At 39.4% G+C, this 21,095-nt stretch overlaps 4 protein-coding genes across 6 annotated transcripts; all 4 read right to left on the reverse strand.

Annotated features, from left to right (window-relative positions):
• Positions 1 to 192: 192 nt before the first annotated feature.
• On the reverse strand, positions 193 to 15,201 carry vps26c (VPS26 endosomal protein sorting factor C). 2 transcript variants are annotated; one of them, XM_079171613.1, is made up of 8 exons: positions 15,006 to 15,201; positions 13,460 to 13,603; positions 12,742 to 12,891; positions 12,422 to 12,502; positions 12,157 to 12,231; positions 11,220 to 11,370; positions 10,988 to 11,140; positions 193 to 372 (listed from the first exon to the last, which is right to left on the reverse strand). In XM_079171613.1, exons 1-8 carry the CDS (start codon positions 15,060 to 15,062, stop codon positions 290 to 292), a joined length of 894 nt encoding a protein of 297 aa, XP_079027739.1. In that variant the 5' UTR covers positions 15,063 to 15,201; the 3' UTR covers positions 193 to 289. The 2 variants fall into 2 exon arrangements, with proteins under 2 accessions (XP_079027739.1, XP_079027738.1); XM_079171612.1 differs by lacking the exon at positions 193 to 372 and adding an exon at positions 10,418 to 10,675.
• Positions 2,276 to 4,565, reverse strand: LOC306704965 (E3 ubiquitin-protein ligase TRIM21-like; the record flags this gene model as incomplete). The annotated part of the gene is made up of 2 exons (XM_079171589.1): positions 4,463 to 4,565; positions 2,276 to 3,928 (listed from the first exon to the last, which is right to left on the reverse strand). Exon 2 carries the CDS (start codon positions 3,917 to 3,919, stop codon positions 2,276 to 2,278), a length of 1,644 nt encoding a protein of 547 aa, XP_079027715.1. The 5' UTR covers positions 3,920 to 3,928; positions 4,463 to 4,565.
• LOC306704968 (E3 ubiquitin-protein ligase TRIM21-like) lies at positions 6,695 to 9,451 on the reverse strand. 2 transcript variants are annotated; one of them, XM_079171594.1, is made up of 2 exons: positions 9,344 to 9,451; positions 6,695 to 8,561 (listed from the first exon to the last, which is right to left on the reverse strand). In XM_079171594.1, exon 2 carries the CDS (start codon positions 8,550 to 8,552, stop codon positions 6,909 to 6,911), a length of 1,644 nt encoding a protein of 547 aa, XP_079027720.1. In that variant the 5' UTR covers positions 8,553 to 8,561; positions 9,344 to 9,451; the 3' UTR covers positions 6,695 to 6,908. The 2 variants fall into 2 exon arrangements, with proteins under 2 accessions (XP_079027720.1, XP_079027721.1); XM_079171595.1 differs by having other exon boundaries at positions 9,301 to 9,371.
• Positions 15,202 to 16,745: 1,544 nt separating the features above from the next.
• Positions 16,746 to 19,670, reverse strand: kcnj15 (potassium inwardly rectifying channel subfamily J member 15). The gene is made up of 2 exons (XM_079171604.1): positions 19,540 to 19,670; positions 16,746 to 18,349 (listed from the first exon to the last, which is right to left on the reverse strand). The coding sequence occupies exon 2, from the start codon at positions 18,328 to 18,330 to the stop codon at positions 17,308 to 17,310; it is 1,023 nt and encodes a 340-aa protein (XP_079027730.1). The 5' UTR covers positions 18,331 to 18,349; positions 19,540 to 19,670; the 3' UTR covers positions 16,746 to 17,307.
• Positions 19,671 to 21,095: the final 1,425 nt, after the last annotated feature.

Genomic DNA, 21,095 nt, shown 5'->3' on the forward strand with positions numbered 1-21,095 from the left:
TATTCCTTTATTTTTTGTGTGTTTTAAAACATTAAATCTGAAATACTGTATGCTTTTTTATTTACACATTTTAAAGGTTTGTGAGTATTTTTTAAACGGAAACTTTCAATGATATACTTTAAAAAATGTGACATTTATTATAACTTGAAAAAATAACAAAAGGAATAATGTTTTTTCACATTTGGTCACAATTATTAATGACAGAATATTGTGTTTTCTTTAAAGTCAGATAATTAGCATTATTAGAGGAACTGTGTGTTGTAGGGACCATTAAAGAACTCCTGTGACGTCAGACTCTGCACAGCTTCAGTGGGAAGTTCTCTGTGATCAGGTGATCATCATGAAGCACGATGACGACGTTCACTTCAAACTCTGAAAAGGAAACAAAGAAACAAAAAGTCACAAAAAAGTCACAAGAAATGTCACAAAAGGCCTTTAGAGATGACCTCACAGAGAACATTGTATAGTATATAAAACAATGATTTTAAGTTTATAAAAACTATTCGTCTACAGATTACGCCACAAATATATATCACGTGACTGTTGGTCTCAGCCGAGTCAATCATGGCTTCTAAATTACACTGAAGAGCTCAGAATTGAATGTTTTTACAGAATCTGTTTAGAGTAAACGTTTTATATGAGGCGACATATTAAATGAGACATGTAGAATAAAATGTTTTGATGAAACATCCCAATATTAAGATTAGTCTCGGTTGTGTTTCTGATGGAAGCCTTCGTCACACACGATGCGTAAAAGGACCGTCTGCAAGATGAAGATCTGACGATGACAGTTTTTCCAGTTTCTGGGTTTGAGGAACGGTGTAGAATTCATGAGTCTTTAAAATAAATTTAAAAAACACGCTTTTCCATCACGCCGGTGGGTTTTGGGGTTCAGAGGGTTAACCAGTGGAACCTTCAGCTCATCACGGTTTTATGGAGCTTTATAGTGAGTTTCAGCGCATTGTTTATCTGTCTGCTCACAACTATGAGATAATATAAAATAAATAATAACTTTATTTATGTACCACTTTTAAGGTTCCAAAGTGCTTTCCACGCTCACCCACCAGGTGCTGTGGCTGCCCTCAGACCTGCGTGCTCTGGTCCAGGACATCGATCCTGAGCTCCAGCAGACGTCGGGCAGTCGGCTCCCTCTAGAGGAGCTCCAGAGCAACCACATCGTCACGCTCAACCTGCACTACAGCTCCATGTCCACTGAGCTCACCAGGTGTGTGAGTATTAAAGATGCCCCCCACCCCTCCCAGGTGTTTCGTAACACATCATGTCTCCTCTCCTCACCTGTGTGCAGTGAGTACGCTGCAGCGAACATCACCACCAACCTGTATGTGATCAGCCAGCCGTGGCTCTTCTCTCTGGCCTGGTGTGCTGGAGTCCAGTCATACTATGTCTTTCCTGTGGGATTTTTTGACATACTATATACACACTATGGCTTTTCAGGACTTTTTCCGACACAATTTACTATGATTTTTTAATATCATTATTTGATATTCTATACTATGACTTCTTATCTAGACCTTCCTTGTTTTTCCGTGGTCTCCCTCAGTTAATCATGTTTCCTTGTGCTCAGATCTCCACCTCCCTGTCAGCTCTTCTGGATTCCCAATCTCCTGCCTGCCTGTTCACTCTCTCAGCCGTCAAACACAGCTCCCCGTTCTCATCTGTTCATCCACGAGATCAGCCCAGGAACAGTCACCCTCCGTCTTGCCCGTCTGTCATTATCTCAATTCTGGAAACCAAGTTTTGCAATAAAGCTTTTAATCGGAGTCTGTGTGCTGAATTCTGGGTTCACTCAACACTGAACTTGAATTAAAAAAAAAATGTATTTATTTTGTTCAGCATTGTGTCAGAAAAAGGCATAAAAGAGTCAACAAGTCAACACAAGGTCATGACTTTCTCCAATAATTTGAGCCAGTAATCATAATGTATTATATATATACAATAATCAGATATTAAACATTTTCATTTGGCACTCAGATATTTAAGGAATGTGCAAATGCTTCTTATTCCTGAGTACATTGATTTTGATGATTCAACAGTCTTGAAGGCAGGTTATGCTGTTAGAATTAATTAGACTACATTAGATAATATCAATCAGTGGCTTAATGTCTGTGTGTTGGAGTAGAAAAACATTTACAGACAAATTGAAAAAAACATTGATCATAATGTAAAGAATCAAAGTTTACACCGTAAATCACCAATAATATAGATTTATTACATTAAATGAAAGAGTTTCTCTGTAGAAAATCAAGTGTTTGTTCTACTCAGTGTGATTGACAGGAGAGATGATCAGAGGAGCAGAGTTTTTACCACCATAATTAGGACCAGGACCAAAGAATGGGTAGAGTTTCTCAGTGAAGCAGCAGCCAGTAAAGGAGTAGATAAGAGCTGCAGACTTAACGTCATAAAAGGAGACCAGACCCTCCTCATAATCCACAAACACCCCCACCTTCTGAGGCTGAGACTTCAGAGAGAGACGGACTGATGGACCAGTAAAAGCTTCGTACTCATTCTCATTCCTCAAACATATCGTCCAGTAACCTTTCTGAGGAGTCAGTATGATGCTTCCCTTCCTGTTGATCGACTCTCTGGCCACTCCTAAAAACCACTCAGTCTTCCCTTCAACCTGAACCTCGTAATAAAATCTTCCTGAAGAGAAACTCTGCTTTGCTAAGACACCAGCACAAGGATCAAATCTCTCTGGATTGTCTGGGAGATTCTTCCTTACATCACCAAATTTAACTTGTTTTCCATCATCAGACAGGATGAGGTCAGGATATGCTGTATCAGGATCAAGTGTCACATCCACTGCAGACTGCTGGACCCTCTTCAGCTCGGCCTCAAACAGCTTCTTCATCTGTTTACTGAGCGTCTCCTCCACCTGATTCACAGCTCTCACCACAGTCCCCTCATATGAAGGTGGACTGACTCTGACTCCTGTCCAGTTCTTGGTGGGTGGAGCAGTGTTCAGGGTCCTGAAGCTCTGGAGGAGGTGGAGGTGGTCTTCAGAGCAGGAGAGCTGCTCCACCTCAGTGCTTCTCTTCTTCAGCTCAGAGATTTCCTGTTCCAGCTCTTTGATGAAGCCTTCAGCCTGTTTCTCTGTCTTTCTCTGCTTCTCTTTGATCGTGTCGATGAGCTCGGCCTGGCTTCTCTCGACAGACTCCTTCAGAGCGGTGAAGACCTGAACACCATCTGATATCTCTCTGTCTGCATCTTCCTCACTGAGCTCCACTGAGTGTTTGATCTCCTGAATCTTCAGTCGTCTCTTCTGGATCATCTGCTGGATTTCAGCCTCAGTCTTCCCCAGCTCGGCCTTCTTTCCTTCATATTCTTCTTTCAGAGGAACAACATCATGGTTCTTGTGGTCTAAAACAGTGCAGAGCATGCAGACACACATCTGGTCGGTCTTACAGAACAGCTCCAGAGGTTTATCGTGCTTCGTACACATCCTGTCTTCCAGGTTCTCCACAGGGTCGATCAGCTGATGTCTTTTCAGACCTGATCTTGTCAGATGAGGCTCCAGGTGAGTCTCACAGTAGGACTCCAGACACACCAGGCAGGACTTCAGGGCCTTCAGTTTAGTTCCAGTGCAGACGTCACAGGGAACCTCTCCTGGTTTGGCAGCTTGTTGCTCTGAGCTGCTGCTGCTGGCTTTCTGTTGAGCTGACTGTCTGAACTGAGCAGCCATCTCAGAGATGAAAGTATTGACCTGCAGCTCAGGTCTGATGTAGAAAAGCTTTTTACAGTTGGGACACTGAAACGGGACATTAACGTTCCAGTGTTGAGTGATGCAGGTTTTACAGTAGTTGTGTCCACATGGTATGCTGACTGGATCAGTGAACACATCCAGACAGATGGAGCACAGAAACTGATCTTCAGTCAGCAGGCAGCTGGCAGCAGACATATCTACACTCTGAGGACAACAAGTGTGAGAAAACAAAACTGTTATCACATCTTTAGCAGCAGTAACAGCGTGTGTCAGGTATTGTTTTCACATTGTGGGTCTCTGTGTGTGTCATCATGGTAGAATGTGTCCTGGAGACACCTACTGTAGAGGAACTATTACAGAAGAGGGTTTGAGTTGATACCAGTTGTTGAAACACAGTAAATATTATCAGCTGAACTTCCTCACAAACAGACAGCAGGAACTACAGAGACAGTGAAGTTTAGAGGAAAGGCTTTACAGTTCAAGGATATTTACCAAAGTATATAACAGTTATGTAAGTTATAAAACATCAATGTTGTTCCTCTATAATCTATAAATACATCCACACCTTAAATCAGATGCTGTTCTCTGTGTTTGGGCAATCCAAAGGGAGTAGCAGCTAGGCTAGTTAGTTTCTAGCAGGCCTAGTTTATCTGCTGCTACTTTGTTCTTTGTTATGGATCCTGGTTTAAACTCACTTTTGACCAAATGTTGAGTTTCTCTGTAGAACAGTGTACTCACCAGAGTTTGTCAGAGACTGTTGTGTTGAGAAGAAGCCGCTGGATTCAGTTGAATGTTTCTTTAGAGAGAAACAGGGAGACTTGTCTCGACTGCAGCTCTGCTGTCACTCAGACTAAATTTACTTTTACTTCAGGAGAAGTGACTCTGCAGCTCTCCTCTTTCAGAGTGGCTCCTCCTCTCAGTGAAGCTCTGTCAATGAGCTTTTACTGCCTCTTTGAGGAATAACTTGACATTCAAACATGAGTTTGACTTGTTCCTTCTTATTCCTTTTTTTTATTTGTGTGTTTTAAACGTTAAATCTGAAATAATGTATGTTTTTTTTATTTACACAAAAAAAATATCAGAATAGTATCTCACACAAAAAAACTCATCCAATAATGACGTCATAAATAATGTGTTGGTATAATATGTCAAAAAAAAGTTATAGCTTAGTTTGTCGAAAAGAAGTCAGTATAGTATTTTGATGAAAAAAAATTACAGTATGTTGAAAAAAGTCAAAGTATAGCATATCGAAAGCAATTCATACTATATGAGAAACCTCAGTAAAGTATTTCAAAGAAAGTTGAAAAGAAAGTCATACTATACTATAGTACGTTGAAAAAAGTAATAGTATAGTACATAAAAAAGTAATGGTATAGTACTTCAAAAAAAGTAAAAAAGTCAGTTCAGTACGTAAAAAAAAGTTTTAAAAAGTCAGTTTAGTATGTCAAAAAAAGTTACAAAAAGTAATAGTATAGTACATAAAAAAAGGAAAAAAATTCTGTTAAGTACGTCGAAAGAAGTTACAAAAAGTCAGTTTAGTACGTCGAAAGAAGTTACAAAAAGTCAGTTTAGTACGTCGAAAGAAGTTACAAAAATTCAGTTTAGTACGTCGAAAGAAGTTACAAAAAGTAATAGTGTAGTACAACATTTTTTTTTTTAAAAGTCAGTTTAGTACGTCGGAAAAAGTAAAAAAAGCAATAGTAAAGTACTTCAAAAAGTAAAAAAAGTCAGTTTAGTACGTCGAAATGAGTAAAAAAAGTAATAGTATAGTACATAGAAAAAGTAAAAAAAAGTCAGTTTCGTAAGTCGAAAAAAGTAAAAAAAGTCAGTTTAATACTTCGAATAAAAAGGGAAAAAAGTAATAGTATAGTACATTAAAAAGTAAAGAATGTCAGGTTAGTACGTCGAAAAAAGTGAAAAAAGTAAAAAAAGTAATAGTATAGTTCTTAAAAAGTAAAAAAAAGTCAGTATAGTACGTTGAAAAAAGTAAAAAAAAGTAATAGCGTGCTCTGGTCAAGGACATCGATCCTGAGCTCCAGCAGACGTCGGGCAGTCGGCTCCCTCTAGAGGAGCTCCAGAGCAACCACAACGTCACGCTCAACCTGCACTACAGCTCCATGTCCACTGAGCTCACCAGGTGTGTGAGTATTAAAGATGCCCCCCACCCCCCCCTCCCAGGTGTTTCGTAACATATCATGTCTCCTCTCCTCACCTGTGTGCAGTGAGTACGCTGCAGCGAACATCACCACCAACCTGTATGTGATCAGCCATCCGTGGCTCTTCTCTCTGGCCTGGTGTGCTGGAGTCCAGTCATACTATGTCTTTCCTGTGGGATTTTTTGACATACTATATATACACTATGGCTTTCAGGACTTTTTCCGACACACTTTACTGTGATTTTTTAATATCATTATTTGATATTCTATACTATGACTTCTTATCTAGACCTTCCTTGTTTTTCCGTGGTCTCCCTCAGTTAATCATGTTTCCTTGTGCTCAGATCTCCACCTCCCTGTCAGCTCTTCTGGATTCCCAATCTCCTGCCTGCCTGTTCACTCTCTCAGCCGTCAAACACAGCTCCCCGTTCTCATCTGTTCATCCACGAGATCAGCCCAGGAACAGTCACCCTCCGTCTTGCCCGTCTGTCATTATCTCATTTCTGGAAACCAAGTTTTGCAATAAAGCTTTTAATCTGAGTCTGTGTGCTGAATTCTGGGTTCACTCAACACTGAACTTGACTTTAAGAACAATGTATTTATTGTGTTCAGCATTGTGTGAAAGAAAGGCATAAAAGAGTCAACAAGTCAACAAAAGGTCATGAATAATTTGAGCCAGTAATCATAATGTATTATATATATATAATAATCAGATATTAAACATTTTCATTTGGCACCCAGATATTTAAGGAATGTGCAAATGCTTCTTATTCCTGAGTACATTGTTTTTGATGATTCAAGTCTTGAAGCCAGGTTATGCTGTTATTAGAATTAATTAGACTACATTAGATAATATCAATCAGTGGCTTAATGTCTGTGTGTTGGAGATGAAAAACATTTACAGACAAATAGAAAAAAACATTGATCATAATGTGAAGAATCAATAAAGTTTACACCGTAAATCACCAATAATATAGATTTGTTTTATTAAATGAAAGAGTTTCTCTGTAGAAAATCAAGTGTGTGTTCTACTCGGTGTGATTGACAGGAGAGATGATCAGAGGAGCAGAGTTTTTACCACCATAATTAAGACCAGGACCAAAGTATGGGTAGAGTTTCTCAGTGAAGCAGCAGCCAGTAAAGGAGTAGATAAGAGCTGCAGACTTAATGTCATAAAAGGAGACCAGACCCTCCTCATAATCCACAAACACCCCCACCTTCTCAGGCTGAGACTTCAGAGAGAGAAGGACTCTAGGATCAGCACCAGCTTTGTACTCATTCTTATTCCTCAAACATATCGTCGAGTAACCATCCTGAGGAGTCACTGTGATGATTCCCTTCCTGTTGATCGACTCTCTGGCCACTCCTAAAGTCCAGCCAGTCTTCCCTTCAACCTGAACCTCGTAGTAAAATCTTCCTGAAGAGAAACTCTGCTTTGCTAAGACACCAGCACAAGAATCAAATCTCTCTGGATTGTCTGGAAGATTCTTCCTTACATCACCAAGTTTAACTTGTTTTCCATCATCAGACAGGATGAGTTTGGGATGTGCTGTATCAGGATCAAGTGTCACATCCACTGCAGACTGCTGGACCCTCTTCAGCTCGGCCTCAAACAGCTTCTTCATGTGTTCACTGAATGTCTCCTCCAGCTGATTCACAGCTCTCACCACAGACCCCTCATATGAAGGTGGACTGACTCTGACTCCTGTCCAGTCCTTGGTGGGTGGAGCAGTGTTCAGGGTCCTGAAGCTCTGGAGGAGGTGGAGGTGGTCTTCAGAGCGTGAGAGCTGCTCCACCTCAGTGCTTCTCTTCTTCAGCTCAGAGATTTCCTGTTCCAGCTCTTTGATGAAGCCTTCGGCCTGTTTCTCTGTCTTTCTCTGCTTCTCTTTGATCGTGTCGATGAGCTCGGCCTGGCTTCTCTCAACAGACTCCTTCAGATCAGTGAAGACCTGAACACCATCTGCTATCTCTCTGTCTGCATCTTCCTCACTGAGCTCCACTGAGTGTTTGATCTCCTGAATCTTCAGTCGTCTCTTCTGGATCATCTGCTGGATTTCAGCCTCAGTCTTCCCCAGCTCGGCCTTCTTTCCTTCATATTCTTCTTTCAGAGGAACAACATCATGGTTCTTGTGGTCTAAAACAGTGCAGAGCATGCAGACACACATCTGGTCGGTCTTACAGAACAGCTCCAGATGTTTATCGTGCTTCGTACACATCCTGCCTTCCAGGTTCTCCACAGGGTCGATCAGCTGATGTCTTTTCAGGGCTGATCTTGTCAGATGAGGCTCCAGGTGAGTCTCACAGTAGGACTCCAGACACACCAGGCAGGACTTCAGGGCCTTCAGTTTGGTTCCAGTGCAGACGTCACAGGGAACTTCTCCTGGTTTGGCAGCTTGTTGCTCTGAGCTGCTGCTGCTGGCTTTCTGTTGAGCTGACCGTCTGAACTGAGCAGCCATCTCAGAGATGAAAGTATTGACCCGCAGCTCAGGTCTAGAGTTGAACACCTCTTTACAGTTTGGACACTGAGTCTGAACATTAATGTTCCAGTGTTGAGTAATGCAGGATTTACAGAAGTTGTGTCCACATGGTGTGCTGACTGGATCAGTGAACACATCCTGACAGATGGAGCACAGAAACTGATCTTCAGTCAGCAGACAGCTGGCAGCAGACATATCTACACTCTGAGGACAACAAGTGTGAGAAAACAAAACTGTTATCACATCTTTAGCAGCAGTAACAGTGTGTGTCAGGTATTGATTTCACATTGTGGGTCTCTGTGTGTGTCATCATGGTAGAATGTGTCCTGGAGACACCTACTGTAGAGGAACTATTACAGAAGAGGGTTTGAGTACTTTAGAAAGGTGCTCACAACATAGAATTTAAAAACAAAGAGTGATCCTCCATTACTGTCACATCACATATTAAATGATAATACTGCTACTCTGCTGCTTATATATTATTAGAGTGAATTTATATAATTTGTAAGGTGCCTAAACATTCTTAATTCCACTTTTAAGTTGAACATATTACTATTTACTGTGACATATTTGGACCTCAGTTTGAATCTGAGTTGAACTTCCTGTCTGAGTCGAGCTGAAGTGTTTTGAGTTGAAACACAGTAAATATTATCAGCTGAACTTCCTCACAAAGACAGACAGCAGGAACTACAGAGACAGTGAAGTTTAGAGGAAAGGCTTTACAGTTCAAGGATATTTACCAAAGTATAGAACAGTTTTGTCAGTTATAAAACATCAATGTTGTTCCTCTATAATCAATAAATGAATCCACACATTAAATCAGATGCTGTTCTCTGTGTTTGGACAATTCAAAGGGAGTAGCATTTAGGCTAGTTAGCTTCTAGCAGGCCTAGTTTATCTGCTGCTACTTTGTTCTTCGTTATGGATCCTGGTTTGAACTCACTTTTGACCAAATGTTGAGTTTCTCTGTAGAACAGTGTAGTCACCAGAGTTTGTCAGAGACTCTGTTGTGTTGTTGAGAAGAAGCTGCTGGATTCAGTTGACTGTTTCTTTAGAGAGAAACAGAGAGACTTGTCTCGACTGCAGCTCTGCTGTTGCTCAGACTAACTTTCACTTTCACTTCAGGAGAAGTGACTCTGCAGCTCTCCTCTTTCAGAGTGGCTCCTCCTCTCAGTGAAGCTCTGTCAATGAGCTTTTACTGCCTCTTTCAGGAATAACTTGACATTCAAACATGAGTTTGACTTGTTCCTTCTTATTCCTTTATTTTATTTGTGTGTTTTAAACGTTAAACCTGAAATAATGCATGTTCTTTTTATTTTCACATTTTAAAGGTTTGTGTGTATTTTTGTAAACATCCTGTCTTGACTAGATTAAATCTTGATGAGATTTACCTGGTCAAATAAAGGTATAAATAAAATAAAAATAATAATAAAATAGTATTATTGTACAATAAAGTATACAGCAGCCAAAAGAACAAACCATTACAAACAGAAAACATAACAGAAGAGGTCAGTGTCAGATATTCTATAGTATGAAGTTCAAAAAGTTCATAAAAAGTCACAAAAAATGTCAAAAAAGTCCTTCACAGATTACGCCACAAAACAATGTCAGAATAGTATCTCACACAAAAAACTAATGTCATGGTATAGTATGTCAAAGAAAGTAAAAATAGTATAACATGTTGATAAAGTCAAAGTATAGTATGTGAAAACACGTTGAAAAGAAAGGCACAGTATAGGATGTCGAAAAAAGTAAAAAGATAGTACAGCATAAAAAGTATATGTTAAAAAATTTGTGAAAAAAAATCTGTATAGTATTTTGATAAAAAAGTCATAGTTTAGTATGTTGAAATAAGTCATACAAAAATCTGTATGTTGAACATTTTTTAAAAGTCTTACCATAGAATGTGAAAACAAGTTGTGGAAGAGGCTTGTATTGTAAGTGGACCTTGAGTTGCGGTTGTTTTTTATCAAACTGCCTCAATATAGGAATAATATTAATAACTTTGGATAGTGACACCGTTCACTATGGTCTGCAAAAAACAGAAACTTTCAATGATATACTTTAAAAAATGTGACATTTATTATAACTTGACAAAACAACAAAAGGAATAATGTTTTTACACTTTTGGTCACAATTATTAATGACAGAACATTGTGTTTTCTTTAAAGTCAGATAATTAGCATTATTAGAGGAACTGTGTGCTGTAGGGACCATTAAAGAACTCCTGTGACATCAGACTCTGCACAGCTTCAGTGGGAAGTTCTCTGTGATCAGGTGATCGTCATGAAGCACGATGACGACATTCACTTCAAACTCTGAAAAGGAAACAAAGAAACAAAAAGTCACAAGAAATGACATGTAGAATAAAATGTTTTGATGAAATATCCCAATATTAAGCTTAGTCTCGGTTGCGTTTCTGTCGATAGCGTTCATCACACACGATGTGTTCAAGGACCGTCCGAAAAATGAAAATCTCAAGATTATGAAACGGTGTAGATTTGGTGAGTCTTTAAAATGAATTTAAACAACACGCTTTTCCATCCCGCCGGTGAGTTTTGGGGTTCAGAGGGTTAACCAGTGGAACCAGTGGACCAGAGACTAACAGCAGACTTGGAGGCGTCACTGACCCACTTTGAAGTTGGTGGTCTCCAGTGTGGGGCAGGTGAACAGCCGGGGGAACACCATGTAGATGGGGATCGGGAGGCCGTGGCAGACGTCGCCTTCAGCTATCTGGATGTTCTGGATCTCCGTGGCGTCTCTGGCGTAACCTTCGGCACAACCTGAACACACAGCGGACATTTAGAAAGAAACAAAACAACAACAGAAGTCCAATCATGTCCCAACACGGCGTGAACTCACCGCAGGTTTCTACTCGCACAAGCTGCAGCTCGATGCTCTTTATGGGGACCTCTGAGTTCTCCACCATCACCTCTCCGGTCAGCGGCTGGCTGATCACACAGTTGGTGGCGTCTAAGTTGCCTCGGACTAGAAACTTTGGCAGTAAACTCCTCTGAAAGCAGAAAGAAAGTTCATCGTCTCAGTGCAGATTTAAAAAGGAATAGTTCACCATAAAACCATATCCATTATATATAGTACTCATCTTCCTCGGCTCTTTATGGAACCAGAGAAAGTTTGAATAGAGTGCCACGAAAACGAACGCATATCAGAGTCCGAAAGACAGAATACTGTTTTATATACAACATCTGCAAAACTCTTACTTTTCCTAAGTTATAAATGAATAAATAGAATCAGAGATTATGACAATTGGAGAGAAAAAAACCTCAAAAACCTCAAAATATTCTAAATGTAATCTTTTTAGTTTGTTACAGTCATCTATAACGGTTATTTGAATAAAAACAAACAATTAGGAAACAAATGATTATATTTCCATTCAAATATTAGCTTTGATTAAACATTATTTTGGGGTATTTGTAGTTTTAATTATGTATTATAAGCTGCTTAGAGTTTTAAGTTAAACAGCTCATAATTCATCTCTATTTTATATTGCTGTGAAAATCTACAATCTCCTTCAAATATAAACTGGATTTATGCAAGTTTCTCGCCCAATGTAGTATGATGAGGGAACGGTATTACACCATCTCCTGACTGCATATTTCTTTTACCTAATAAAGTTCACATTTATTTTAGTCAGTGTTTACTTTCCTCCAGCAAGCGTTAATGTCGAGCGCTGAAATAAGAAACGTTCTCTGCAACCATGGAGAGCGTAAGGAGGTTTTAAACTTAAATTTCCTTTAAAAAACAACATGAGGAAATACAATGAGGTCACTTTTGTCACCTCGCGGGTGTTCTGCAGGGTTGCTGGAGTGATGGTGAAGTTGACCGGAGTGGGAACAACTTTAGCTTTCTGAGGCTGGAAATCAAACAGAGCAACAAGTTAGCTCAACGTGGCTAACATCTCATCAAGGGGCGATAATTAATAGTGATCGACAGGAAGACACATATGAGACGTGATAAATCAAAGAGTAGAAACAAATACAAAAAGCTTTAAACGGTCTTGTTTAAATCTTCACAGTAGTTTAAATGAAATGCGTCTCACTCACCTGACTGTGAACGATGAACTCACAGTTCCTGCTCAGGTCTTTGGCCAGCAGGGGGCGCTTCATGTCACAGCGGAGGGAGTACTGAGGAGAAGACCACAACGAATGTACCACAACTGTTTTAATCAGATAGCTGTTGGAGCTGGACGATGCTACGCTACGATTGGCTAGTCTGCATTCGAGGGGCGGGACTTAGCGAAGGATCAATTTGCCCGTTATAATATATTTCCTAATATGCGACTGTATGAATCCATCGCTTCACTGCCGGTTCCTCAAACTCTGGTAGAATACAGTGGTAGAGAACCGGTGTGTTCCTCGCTCACCTGAATGTTGACGAAGACTCCGTGGTACGTCTCGTACAGAACTTTGTTTCCTTTGGTGTTCAGAGGAAACTCAAAGGGGATCTCAGTCCTTCCTCCCGGGATCTTTCCTGCTTTGGCCACCTCGATGGTGCTGCTGATCAGCTGGATGGGCTGAGAACACACCAGGTCTGATCAGTGGTACAGTACATCTCAGAGGTACTTTCTACTGCACTACATCTCAGAGGTACTTTCTACTGTACTACATCTCAGAGGTACTTTCTACTGCACTACAGAGGTACATATTGTACTTTCTACTACATCTCAGTAGTACTTTTTACTCCACTACATCTCAGGGTAGTTTCATCTATAAAACATCATATTTTATTATCACTTTATAAGTTTTGTATGTAAAAATCTAACTTTGTAAAGTAACTTAAGCTGTCAGACAAATGTAGAGCAGTAAAAAGTACAATATTTCCTTTTGTGGAGTACAAGTGTGAAGTTACATAAAATAGAAACATTCAATTAAAGTACAAGTACCTCAGATTTGTACCTAAACACAGTACATGTATATAAAACTGGGAAAAACAGATACCTGAGATTCTTTTGCTTTATTATTCTGCGTTTTAAGTTAAATTATCAGATCTTTCTGAGAGTCTCAGTGAGGTTTTGATCTGAACAATCAGTGAAGAAGACTTCAACCTTGACTGCAGACTATTTAGGCTGACTGTATTTTCACCTTGACGGAGTTGTAGAAAGCCTCGAAGACTCCAACGCTCTTGGAGCTCAGCTGCAGGTTCACCAGCCCCTCCATGTTCAGAGAGATGCCGTGATGCTGCAGCGGCTCCTTACACACCAGCAGGACGACGCCGGCCACCGCCTCCTGCAAACACACCAGCTCTGCTGAGAAGAGAACTACTGACGACACTATAATATAATAAACTATAATAAACAAACTGATGCAGCATTTGACTACATTAAATCTTATTGCGTCCAGAGAAACACCAGCATCTGTACCGGTGTTACACCAAATTATGTCACCCATGAGATTCTGTGACCTGAAATATATATATGTATATATATATATAACAAGTGCGAAGATTAGAAAAATACAGATATTGACATCTCTCATACACATATTGGAAACAAACAATTGAGACACAGCTACCTTCTAGCTCCAATTAGTATAAATATTAGTTTTATTACAACAGTAGAAACAGTAGCAGTTATAGAAGTAACAGTAGTTGTAATAGCACAATAGCAGCAGATGAATTTGTAATAATACCTTTAGTTACAGTTTCAGTAACATGTGACGTACTCTGTTAATAGCAGTAGTTATAGTAGGAAAGATGTATTCAGAATATTTACTTACAGAAACATAGTAACACTTCGGTGTTAGATAACTAATCTAAATCAACTTTAAGGGGAACAAAACAAGTTTTTGCATAGTTTTAACTAATATATATAATTTAACTAATATATATAAGTACTTTGTTAAAAGTAAAAGTCTTACATTCATAAGTTTACTGAAGTAAAAGTATCAGCACCCAAATAAACTTTAAGTACAAAAAGAAAAAATGCTCTTTTTATGCAGAATAATATATATTATATTGTTAATATATTATATACTGTGATTCAAATTACTGATTAATTCATGCTTTCATGTTGCAGCCAAGTTCAATTACTATACTACTGTGTAGTTTATCCTGTAATAATAATAATAATAACATAATGTATTAGTTTGATTTTTATTGTGTATAAATAAATCTACAAAGTAGCTATAGCTGTCTAATAAATGCAGTGGAGTAAAACTACAATATTTATATTCAAAATATAAAGTAGTTAAAATAGTAGAGTATAAAATAGCATAATATGGAAAATACTCACGCAAAGTAAAGTACCTTTAAAATAAAATAAAAGTAAATCTAGTTAGATTTATATTTTAAATAAATTAAATATACATTTATATAAATAATTATAATGTATATCTAAATCATATTAAATATACATTTATATTTAAATTACACTTGAGTAAATGTATTTAGTTAAATTCACACATCGCTAATCAGCTGTTGGTCACGTGCTGAATCAGCCGTTGGTCACGTGCGGACAGGAAGCCGCCTCCTTCTTCCTAGCTAACTAACAAGCTAACTTGTTATTTTAATAGAATATAAGTCTTTAACTTTACGTTAGACACCACGACAGTGACGTAAAATAAACAGCTGGTAGAAGCAGCTTGTTAGCTAACCGAGCTAACTAAACTAGCTGTGGTTAACGTCACTTACCCCTTCATGGTAAACTTTGTTCGCTCTTTTCAGTCTAATATCCAAAGTGACGCTCATCTCGGACCATCACACGTCACGCAGACATGTAGAAGAACTCTCCCGGGCTATGATTAGCCGATATAGCCGATAAAAACAGAGAAATAACGGGTTTTAACTAGACTATTGTTCACTCGACCGGTTTGTGTTCCTATCGGCAGCAACGACAGTACGACTTCCGGGTCCAATTCTTCAGAATAAAAGCGGCATTTTTTGCAGAAAAGGCTTCCTTGGTTTAAATCCTTCAAAGTAAAAGCGCCAAACAAACACAAAACAATATTGATGGTGTCAAGTACTAATACCACATTGTAATACAATAACAGAGTAATTATACAATGATTGTATAATTATATATATTAATATAATTAATAAAAATGTAAGTGCAAAATTCATGCTTTGTTCCTACAACTTTTATTTATTTTATCTGTAAAAGGAAGGTTTTCTGTTTTTTAAATTTATTTTTAAAAGTACAACACTTTGAGCTACATAGTCTGTATGAAATGTGCTAAATAAATAAATATTATTATAAAAAATATTACTGAATTAAAAGTACAAACATGTAAGCAGCAAAATAAAGTTAAAGTACCAAAAGTAAAAGTATACATTATGCTATATATTATATATATCATATTACTGGATTATAATTATTGATGCATTAATATATTAACTACTTTCTGCTGAAGAAATAGTCTGAAATGAAACCTGCTGACATTGTTTTTTTTAATTGTTCAAGGCTGTGAGCACCTCAGGTCGAGGTTAATACCTCAAAACCAAAACAATCTGCATGAATTGATCTAGCTGAGCAGGTTTTTAATAAAGTTGCTGTTGATCACAATGTAAAAGATCAGCCGTGTTTTGGTTTGAAAGATTGTTTTTACCAGATACAGTCACCACACACACACACACACACACACACACACACACACACACACACACACACACACACACACACACACACACACACACACACACACACACACACACACACAGTGTGTTGCCACAACAAAAGACAACCTGAGACGGTGGAGCTGGTGGCTGAACCTGTTTTGTCCTTGAAGAGGCTCCATTCGTTCATCTCTTAATCCATTCTCATGTATTCTATTACGGGTCAGATTCTGGTGAAACCAGATGAACTCATGCAGGTTCACCACTCCTTCAGCTCAGACTCCAGCAGAGACCGGTCCACCGTGGACAAAACCAGATCCTCCATCAGAGACTGGTCCATCATGATCGGACCAAGATCCTCCAGCAGACACTGGTCCACCGTGGACAGACCCAGATCCTCCAGCACAGACCGGTCCACCGTGGACAGACCCAGATCCGGCTTCTCTGCAGCCTAGGACCTGCACTCGGATCTCCGGAGGGAGGAGGAGAGCTCAGCTCCCGGCAGCAGCAGCAGCGTCTCCTCCTCCTCCTCCAGGAGCAGAGCTTCTCCTCTCTGGGAGCCAACACCGACACCACGCTGCTGGAGACCCAGGACGTATTGCTGGACCCGCTGGAGGGAAGGGAGGCAACGGGAGACCCAGAACCAGGACTGAGAGGAGCAGACTGTCAGACCTCTGCTCACTTTAAGAATCACTGATTTAAAGTACCAAAAGCAAAAGTACTCGTTATGCAGAATGTCTCAATAAAGAATAATATTTATTATATTAATGGATTTTTTTTTATATTTCAAATGAATAACCTGAAAAGTTAGAAGTAGAAACTTGCAGTAGTACACGTACAAGTATGTCAAAATTGTACTAAAGTACAGTACTTAAAAAAAAAGCATTTAATTTGAACTTTTACTTCATGAAGAAATCTTTATTTACAAAACAAAACCTCTTTTGTACCACCCAGTGTATTATTACACCATCATCATATATCTGTCCATCCTAAAAACACAACAAGCAAACCTTCTACATTTGTTTCCATAAATCACATCATGTACAGCCTCATTTCATTCCCCCATAATAACTTTTTGAACTTCTAATAAGTTGTATAAAGACCAGAGGTGGATGTATGTGTGCCTCATGTTCATGTGTCCTATATGTGTGCATCCTGCTTTGATTAGTTTCTCACATCTCTTATCAATTGTTTTGTATTTGCTACATAAATACGAATCCATTTTACCAAGAACTATTTAAAGTTACCTGTATTTAGTTTGGTTTATTATCATTATTGTTTTAAAAGGGAGATTCTATTGTTCATGTAATTGTATAAAAATCCAATATACGTAATTGTACTGGAAAGAAAACTAACAAACCGTAGCCATGACATTCCTCCTCTATTCCTTCTTAAAGTCCTCCTCCAGCTTGAGCTTCTCCGTGTTGTTGCTGAGGAAGGCGGCGTCGTTGCTCCCTTGCACCTTGTCGAAGAAGTTGAAATCCGCCACGTAGCGGCCGCCGGTGGTGCTGAACAGCACGGGCTTGAACTCGTAGCCCCAGAGGATCTCCTGGGGCACGTAGGAGGTGCGGCTCTGGCACGTGGCGGCCGTGGACTCCATGGTGGCGTTGAGGGTCACCAGCATCTCGAAGTCGCGCGTCCGCAGGTTCACTGCGTTGAGTCCCGCCAGCGGGCTGTGCTCGTCCAGCACGTGGTAGAAGGTGAGCGGGAGGATGAGGAACGGGCACTCTCCGCTGGAGTCCATGAAGAAGTCCACGGAGCTCTGGTGGATCTGGGTCTTCTCGCCTTCCTCCGTCACGTTGGAGTGGAGGAGCTTCCCCGTCAGCTGGCACTGGATCAGGAGGCTCTTCCTCATGTTGGCCACCCTCACCATCAGACACAGCTTGCCCTGGCGCCGGCACACCACCGCCGACTGGCTGAACTTGATGGTCTCCGCCCGTTTCTTGGGGCGGGCCAGCTTGGCCAGGAAGGCGCCGGTGACGAAGATCTCCGCCAGGCCCGTGATGACGAGCTGGGCCACCAGTGTGAAGATGGCCAGCGGGCACTCCTCCGAGATGTAGCGGAAACCGTAACCGATGGTGGTCTGCGACTCCAGCGAGAACAGGAAGGCCCCCGTGAGGGTCTCCACGTTGACTACGCAGGCCGTGTGGTTGGCGTTCAGACCGGGCTCGAAGTCCCCGTTGCCCATGCCGATGAAGTAAAAAATGACCCCGAAGATGAACCACGTCATGACAAAGGTGGAGGCGAACAGAGTGAGCTTGTAGCGCCACTTCATGTCCACCACGGTGGTCCAGATGTCGTGCAGGTACAGCTTCACCATGCCCTCCACGTTGTCGATGCGCACGTTGTTGTGGCCGTCTTTGGACACAATCCTCCGCTGGACCTCGGCCTTCAGGGTCGCCATGTTGCTCTGATGGTGACCTCTGAGGTGTCACCAATGGAAGGAGTTAAAAAGGCCCAAAAAAGAGAGAGATTAATATCCAGTGGTGGACTGTAACCAAGTACATTTACTCAAGTAATGAGGTAGACTACTTGTACTAAAGTATTATACTACTTTCTCAACTACTAACTAGTTACTTTACAGATGAAGATATTTGCACACAAAACTGAAGTTTATAAAATACGATGCTTTCTTTGTTCGTCGATTAGTCAACTGAGAAAATGAATTATTTTTTAATGTAAAAACATTTGATGGTTCCAGATTTGCTGATTTTTCTTTAATAATAATGTTAGTAATGTTAATGTTTTAGTAATAATGTTGAGGTTTGGACTGAACAAACATTGTGAAGGTGTCACTTTGTGCTCTGGGTAATTGTGACGAACATTTCTCACTATTTTCACTATTTCTACAAACCAAACAATCAATTAATGGAGAAATTAATCATTAGTAAATAGTTCAAAATGAGCTCCAGCTAAACCAAATACAAAAGTAAAATGCTTCTTTTACATTAATGCATGAGCAATAATAATCTAATGACATAATATTTGATAGTATTTTGTATTATTTTAACACCTTTAATACATTTTCCTGACTGTACTTACATACTTTTACTGAAGCAATGTTTTCAATGCAGGACTTTTATTTGAAACAGAGTATTTTCATAGTGTGGCATTAGTACTTTAGTCCCAGTACTAGTACCAAACTCACAATGTAATACCATTTTTGTCAATTTAAAAAATAAAAATCTAGTTTTGGACATCTGTGTGAATACAAAGGAGCTAAAGTAGAAAAAGATAATGAACGTAGTAGAAATTCTCACAATATGTAAATACCCCAGTACCTCAACACTGTATTTAAGTACAGTACTGTGTATTTACTGAAACAATTAAAAAACTTGACGTTCCTTTCATCAAGATTTGTCCTCTGAAGACGACTGAAGTACAGCAGAGAACACAAAAACAATATAATACTCACATTTAATGACTGTAATATTCCACAAAACTAAATGTTCAGCTAAACACACAGTGTCTAAATACAATACTGCTGCTTCAGATTACAACACAAAGACATAAAGGTTGAAAGTTAACTTCATAGTGAACCATTGAATGAGCCCGAGAACATTCGCAGTAACTCTGAATAATCATTGATTATAAATCAGTGTGTTGTACTCACATCCCCGCTGCAGCGTTGAATAGTCTCAGGTGTGTGTTTGTCTCAGGTGAGTCGCACAACAATCTGTAAGATGAAGCTCGCTGGAGAACATCTAGTTCAGTGTCTCCTTTCTTCCTATTGTCCCCGATGTTGTGAGCGATGAACTTTGGCACAGTCGTATTCAGACGCCGAAAAAAGAAAGAAAAAGCCGAGGCGTAAACTCTGATCGGCGTGTGGGCCGGCTCTTCTTCTTCCTCCGCGCCCCCCCCCCCTCGTACCTCCACAGGTGGGTTTGTTTTGATCCTTTTATGGTTGTTGTTGCTTTACACAAACCATTTACTGCTTCCAGGTAGTTCTCTCAAGGACATTAGGACTTCTTGGGTGTCAGTGTTAATAAAAAGAAGTAAATGAATAAATAAATAAATAAAAACGATCCGACACCGTCTATGAAAATTACAAAAAGATATATTAAATAAAGCTGATGTGTGACAGTAACCTGAGACTAAGACTGAAAGAAGTTGATGTGGCAGTCATTTCTGAATTACATTAATGTTTTATTAAGTTGAAATTAGCAAGAGCTGGGTGAAGTTGGAGTCATTTGAAGCTCAAACTCTGAAAGGAGTTAAAGTGCAAGTGGCTGACTATCAGTTAAAGTGAAGAATTGGTGTCAGTTGAAGTGTAAAAACTGAAAGCAGATGTCAGTTGAAGTGTCATTTGATGACTTTAAACACATCAAGTTAAATATTATTTTTAAATATGGGCTGAATTATGAGTAAAAATATAAAATGTTAAGATGTGTAACCAGTGAAAGCAGTTGAAGTGTGGTGTGAGTGCTGAAAGTTTGACATGAAGCGTAAAATGAAGTGGAGATTCAGACCTCTTATGCTTCATCTGATCTTTAAAACCCCTCTAACAGCATCACACACACACACACACACACACACACACACACACACACACACTTCAACTGCTTTAAACACTTCCACCTCAATCAACACTTCAACTCCTGTTAATGCTCATCTAAAATTACATCTTTGAGGGTTTTTCATTTTATCTGAAACTAACCTCTTCCAGGAAGTCACGTCAACTGAAAATTCTGGCTCTTTAGATCACTTTTACTTTATTTGAAGTTTTTCAAATCCTTTCTACAACATTTTAGGGCTATTGTAGGTAAAAAAAAAAAAAAAAAAAAGGAAAATAAAAACAGAATTTTTTTAAATAGTTTTAAAATATAGAGAAAATTGAGGCTCAACCTCATCACAGACTGCTAGTCGTGTATTACTATTATGAATGGAAGTGTATGGTGTGCAAACAATGAGGCAGTGAACACGTTTTAACCATAACAATGTTCAGTAAACATTGAATGTTTCTTTAAATTTTTACCACCGGTTGTTTAACTTTATGACCTTGTATCAGTCGTCTTAGCTTTGTTATTAACCTCATTCTTATTACCCACATTCCTGAAGGCTCAGTGTGTGTGTGTGTGTTACGCAGGTAAGAGATCACTAATTGAGTTCCTTGTTCCTTTGACTTTATCTACATTTAACTACCAGTAAGAAGGAACATGATTCATAAAT

This window comes from Pholis gunnellus (assembly GCF_910591455.1).
Source record: "Pholis gunnellus genome assembly, chromosome: 13".
Classification (NCBI taxonomy): Eukaryota; Metazoa; Chordata; class Actinopteri; order Perciformes; family Pholidae; genus Pholis; species Pholis gunnellus.

Coding starts and splice junctions, on each gene's coding strand:
- LOC306704968 (XM_079171594.1), bottom strand. CDS start 8,552: ATGTCTGCTGCCAGCTGTCTGCTGACTGAAGATCAGTTTCTGTGCTCC.
- vps26c (XM_079171613.1), bottom strand. CDS start 15,062: ATGAGCGTCACTTTGGATATTAGACTGAAAAGAGCGAACAAAGTTTAC. Junction 12,232..12,421: donor AGTTCATCGTTCACAGTCAG/GTGAGTGAGACG, acceptor TTTGATTTCCAG/CCTCAGAAAGCTAAAGTTGT. Junction 373..10,987: donor GACCACCAACTTCAAAGTGG/GTCAGTGACGCC, acceptor TTTCCTTTTCAG/AGTTTGAAGTGAACGTCGTC.
- kcnj15 (XM_079171604.1), bottom strand. CDS start 18,330: ATGGCGACCCTGAAGGCCGAGGTCCAGCGGAGGATTGTGTCCAAAGAC.